At 40.7% G+C, this 5,528-nt stretch overlaps 1 protein-coding gene across 1 annotated transcript; it reads left to right on the forward strand.

Moving 5' to 3' along the window:
* The first annotated feature begins 451 nt into the window (after window positions 1-451).
* LOC108952116 (mitogen-activated protein kinase kinase kinase 17-like) lies at window positions 452-841 on the forward strand. Its single transcript, XM_018822054.2, has one exon. The coding sequence runs from the start codon at window positions 452-454 to the stop codon at window positions 839-841; it is 390 nt and encodes a 129-aa protein (XP_018677599.2).
* The last annotated feature ends 4,687 nt before the right edge of the window (window positions 842-5,528 follow it).

The following is a 5,528-nucleotide window of genomic DNA, read 5'->3' on the forward strand; positions in this document are numbered from 1 at the left end:
TAAGGAATTAAATTTAAAATGGAGCTTTTTAACAACTTTGGAATTTAAAGTTTTCTAAAAACGAAATATTTCCAAATTGGTAGTTAAAAAATCTTCAAATTCTTGAAATTTAAAATATAAAATTAATTAAGTAACAAAGTTAGTATAGAAAAAATCCAGCAAAAAAACTCATTGGATTTGATTTTCTAAAACTCATTTCGTAGGGTTAAAAATTAATAGATGGGGCGGAAGGGTTGCTCCACGGACGAGGCGGCCGTGCGTTCTGACACGTGATTGCATGACCCGTGCGCTTCGTTACCTCCACGTCGTGGCCGAAGTCGTCCACTACGTGAAGGGCCGAAATGTCCTGTCAGGCAGAGCTGTCGGCGTAGCCAAGCTCACGGATTTCGATGCGACGATGAGGATTTCCGAGGGAAGATGGGCGTAGCTGGGTGGGGGAACACCGCTGTGGATGACGCCGGAGGTCGCCAGTGGGGAGCGGCCAAGGCCGGAGTCAGACGTCTGGTCGCTCGGGTGCACGATCATCGAGGATGACGACCGGAGTGCAGCCATGGCCAGACTGGAGACCACTGCAGAAGCGATGTTTCGTATTGGTTATGGCAACGAGCTGCCGGAATTCCCGCCCCTGCTATCGGAGGTCGCCCGTGATTTTCTCGACGAGTGCTTGGGATGGAACGCAAGCGAGCGATGGACTGCAGAGCAGTTATTGCAGCACCCTTTCCAAGACGAAGCGGAAACCCCCATGGCGGAGACTCCGATTCTCGAATGGGCAAACTTAGAATTCCACGATATCGCCGATGACGGAGAAAGTTGCAGTTTTGGCCTGGGAAAGGAGGCTTAAGGAGGTCAATTTGCAGGGGGACGAAGCAGAAGAGGAGCGAGGGACATTCTCAGAATGTCCTGATTATAACAGTTTGGGTTCGGCAGACAAGCATGCGGTGTCAGTGAGGGAAAAGACGATGATTTACCTAGTGGAATGTGATGCTTTGTTTCTTCTGCTGCCTCTTCTTGTCCTTGTTGAGTTTGCAAGGGCGTAAGGGTGGTTTGGTCTGCCATGTGAATGGACTCATTAGGGTGTTGTTCTTTGGTTGATGTTGTTCATGTTACATCAATAGCAACAAAAATTTAACTTAGGACCTCCATTTAATTAGTTTGCATCACTTGTGTCTGTCTCCCATTCTTCACGCCACAAAAGCACCAACCAAAGAACAATACCGTAATGAGCCCATTCACATGATGGTAAGACGACCAAACCACCCTTGCAAAAGCACCAGGGACAAGAGGCAGCAGGAAAAGAAACAGGGTATCTCATACCACTGGGTAAATCATCCCCTTCTTCCTCACTGACACCCCATGCTTGTCTGCCGAACCCAAACTAGGACATTCCCATAACGTTCCTCGCTCCTCTTCTGCTTTGTTCCCCTGCAAATTGAGCTCCTCAACCCTCCTTACTTCCTCCCAGTCATCACTTTCCCAGGCCAAAACTATCCCGCATGAAGCTAATTGTCCTACTCTCTCTTCCACTAGACACCAACTCGGTGGAATCAGAAAGAAAGGTCACTGTGACTCACTATAACTTTCTCAGTCATCGGGGCCGTCACGGAACTCCAACTTTCTCCGTCATCGAGGTTTCCGCTTCGCCTAGGAAATGGTGCTGCAATAACTGCTCTGCAGTCACCGCTCGCTTGCATCCCTTCTCAAGCACTTGTCGAGAAAATCACGAGCGACCTCCAACAGCAGATTCCAGCAGCTCGTCGCTGTGACCAATACGAAACATCACTTCTGCAGCATCTTTAGGTCTCCAGTCTGGTCACGGCTGTGCTTCGGTCGCCAATCTCAATGACCATGCACCCGAGCGACCAGACGTCTGACTCCGGCCTCGACCGCTCTCCCCTGGCGACCTCCGGCTCCATCCATACCGGCGTTCCCCGCACCCAACTACGCCCATCGCCCCCGAAAATCCTCACCGCCACATCGAAATCCGTGAGATTCGCGACGACGGGAACTCCGCCTAACAGGATGTTTCGGCCCTTCACGTTGCAGTGGACGACTCCGGCCACGTCGTGGAGGTAACGAAGCGCACGAGTCACGCATCGTGTGTAAGAATGCACGTCCGCCTCGTCTGTTAATTTGTAACGTTAAGAAATTATCTTTTAAATCTTATTTTAGTGTGATAAAAAGTATGATATTTCTATCACCTTCAGATTTTTATCATATGCACTTTTAAGTTGTGTATGACATCTCCTTTTATGATCCTATACAATGATTCTATACAAGCTCAAGCTCAAAACGGATCCTATACGGCCTTTTTATGAATCTTTTAAAGCAGAATACAAATGTGTCACATATTCAAATTTTACTATAATATATATATATATATATATATATATATATATAGCATGGGTCCTCCAGAAGTATTTATATCCATATGGTTCCAATATAATCATTTGCTCTCAGTAACTTTTTGGACCATTGTAATGGTGTGATTGTATTCTGATCTCTATCAGACAACTTCTTGGCAATATCAAAGATGATAAAGAAGTCTCTTGTAAATTCCTTTGAAAATAAATTTAAAAATAAGATAACTATTTTATAAATATAAATAAAAGTAAAATATTTTTTATAAAAAAATTTAAGAGAAGAAGAGAAAGATTATAATAGAAAGACTATAAGAAAAAAAATAAAATAACATTTAGACTTTTTATATGCACAAGAAGAGAACTCTCACGATAAAGACTCCACAACTTCATACATCTTAAGTGTGGATGTAGAATTACACTATTTGAAAAATAAACATAACTTTGCACCATTTACACTACTGTTAGAAAAGAAATTAATTTTTCAACTCATTCCCTAATGACTCATTACAATATTTTGATCTCCTTTTATAGACACATGTATAAGAAGAAAAGGAAGGATTAATAAGAAAAAATCTAAACAGTCAAGACTAATCAAATGAATAATTTTTTTACACTCTTCGGACAAGAAAAGTTTCTAGGTTCATCTTACCAAATGATCTTCCTTTTCTTGATACTTAATTGTTTTCCCTTTTATTTAGCTAGATTATTTCTTTCCTCCCTTTTTAAAATTACTTTCTTTTTGTCTTCATCATAGCCAATCTATGAAACAACACCATGTGGTAATTTATAGAATTTGTAAAAGATTCCTTCAACAAATAGAATTTTTTTTAATGAAACCTAACATAATTTGCTACTGCTACATAGGAAATCTTCTTAAGTGTATATGATTGATATATAGATCAGAATATCTTGACTAAACCAAAAGCTTTAATACCAAACTTGACAACGGGAAGTAATATTTTTTTATAATATCAAAATAGAAAGAGGAGAAGAGAAAGATAATAATGATAAGATAATAAAGAAAAAGGTAACTACGAAATCATAGGATTAAGCTTTCACATCTTTAGGTACATGGACAATTAAATTATATCATTGAAGAATTAGATATGGCTCGATGCCACATATACAAAATGTCAATTTATTGATTTTTTAATGATTCTATCACAATATTTTGGCCTCTTTTATAAGAACCAAGAAATTACAATCATATCAAGGCTAATCAAATAAATTATATTTTAACTTTTTGGAGAAGATAAGTTTCTATATTTGTCTTGACAAATAATAAGGAATCAACTTATTGTTACCATATGGAGCCTCCTATTGGTTTAAGCTTGGTTATGGTACAAACTTTAATTTGAGTGAAAATACTTAAATTTTTATTTTTTAGTATTAATTCTTAAATATTCTTACTTATGTAATAAATTAGGGTTAATTACAAATTGCTCCATGTAGTTAGCTACCTTTAGCGTCTTAGTCCTTATACTTTAAAAAGTTGTATCCCTATGGTTACGAAAGTGAAACGATTAAGTTTATTTACCTTAATGACGTCAGTTTTTATTGATAGAAATATAAAAATAAAAGATAAAAAAGAAGGTAATTTTAAGTTTGGTGGTGGACGATGTCGATAGTGGACGGTGACATCGTTGGCATCGGTGGTGGTAGACCCCTCCCCCTCCCCCCCATCCCCGATGTCAAGCAGTTATCGCCCTCCACTTACTCGACCACTTCCTCGCCACTACCCCCTTTGCCTTCCCCCTCGTCCTCCCCTTCTCCTTCTCCTTCTCCACCCTCACCCCTGGCGTTGAACACGTCCACTATATTTTCCGCTACCATCCTATTCATAGCGTTGGCCTAAGAAGATGAGGAAGGTGTCATCTCTCTCGAAGCTCGACTTTGTTAATGACATACAAAGGACCCTATTTCACCCCATCGAGTAAGTAGTGCCATCGTCTTCCACTCAGTGTCACACTAAGATATCCATGATTGGTGTCAGGAATGTGGGCATGGCCATTGCTAGATGATCCTAATGGATGAGCTGGCATTGGTGGATGCCAAACTTGACAAACTATAGAGGGGGATGCTAGACCTATAGCACGCCGTAGCCTGTCTCCTGCGCACTCAAATCCTAGCATCTTCGGACCACATGGTGATGATGAACTTGACCTTTCTCTTATGCACCTAGATCCTAGCATCTCCGAACTACATAATGATGAAGAACTTGGACATCTATATCATCACGGTCGATGCTTGGTAGATCTGGTGGAGATGTGATTGAACCTGTTGCAACGCAATCTGGTGCTATTCAAGGAGATCATGCCACCATTGGCAAGGTACTCACTAGGGACGACACTACTAATGATGTCAAATCCAATGATGTTACGTGTATCACTTGGAAGCTATTGAGGTTTCTGCCTAACAAAGTGATCGAGTTGGGGACTAAGCTTAACTCCTCTCGTTTCTAATTCTTGCTCACCAAGGTCGACGGCGAGGTAGTGGGTCAAGTCGATTAAGAAGTTGGAGAGGAGGGCAAGTGAGGGAATGGGACCAGGAGACGATGGTAGGGCAGAGGGAAGAGAGGGCATGGATGAGGGCGGTGATAGAGTTGTCGTAGGAAAGGTGGCAGATTTGCTCAATGCCAAGGGCAAGGGTGGAGAAGGAGAAGGAGAGGACAAGGGGGGAGGTGGAGGGGCAGCGGTGAGGAAGTGGTTGAGGAGGCGAAGGGTGGCGGCCACTTGACGTCGAGGACAACAGGGGACAGGGAGGGGTTCGCCACCACCGACGCTAGTGGCGCTACCATTTGCCATCAACACTGTCCACCATCAAATTTAAAATTATTTTTTCTCCTTTATTTTTATGTTTCTATTGATAAAAACTGATATTGTTAAGGTAAATTGACATAATCGTTTCACTTTCATAACTACAGGGATGTCAATATAATTTTTTAAGTATAGGAACCATAATACTAAAGACAACTAACTATAGGGAGTAATATGTAGTTAGCCCAATAAATTTATATTTAATAGCTTATTCGAAATGGTGTGTATTCTTTAAAGAAGATAAAGATGATTATAAGGTAATTGATATATATTTTATTTTTAATAGTATTATATATTTTTAATTTTTTATTGCTAGACACTTTATATTTTTTTTATTTATATAGGATTCATC

This window comes from Musa acuminata, chromosome BXJ2-2 (assembly GCF_036884655.1).
Source record: "Musa acuminata AAA Group cultivar baxijiao chromosome BXJ2-2, Cavendish_Baxijiao_AAA, whole genome shotgun sequence".
Classification (NCBI taxonomy): domain Eukaryota; kingdom Viridiplantae; phylum Streptophyta; class Magnoliopsida; order Zingiberales; family Musaceae; genus Musa; species Musa acuminata.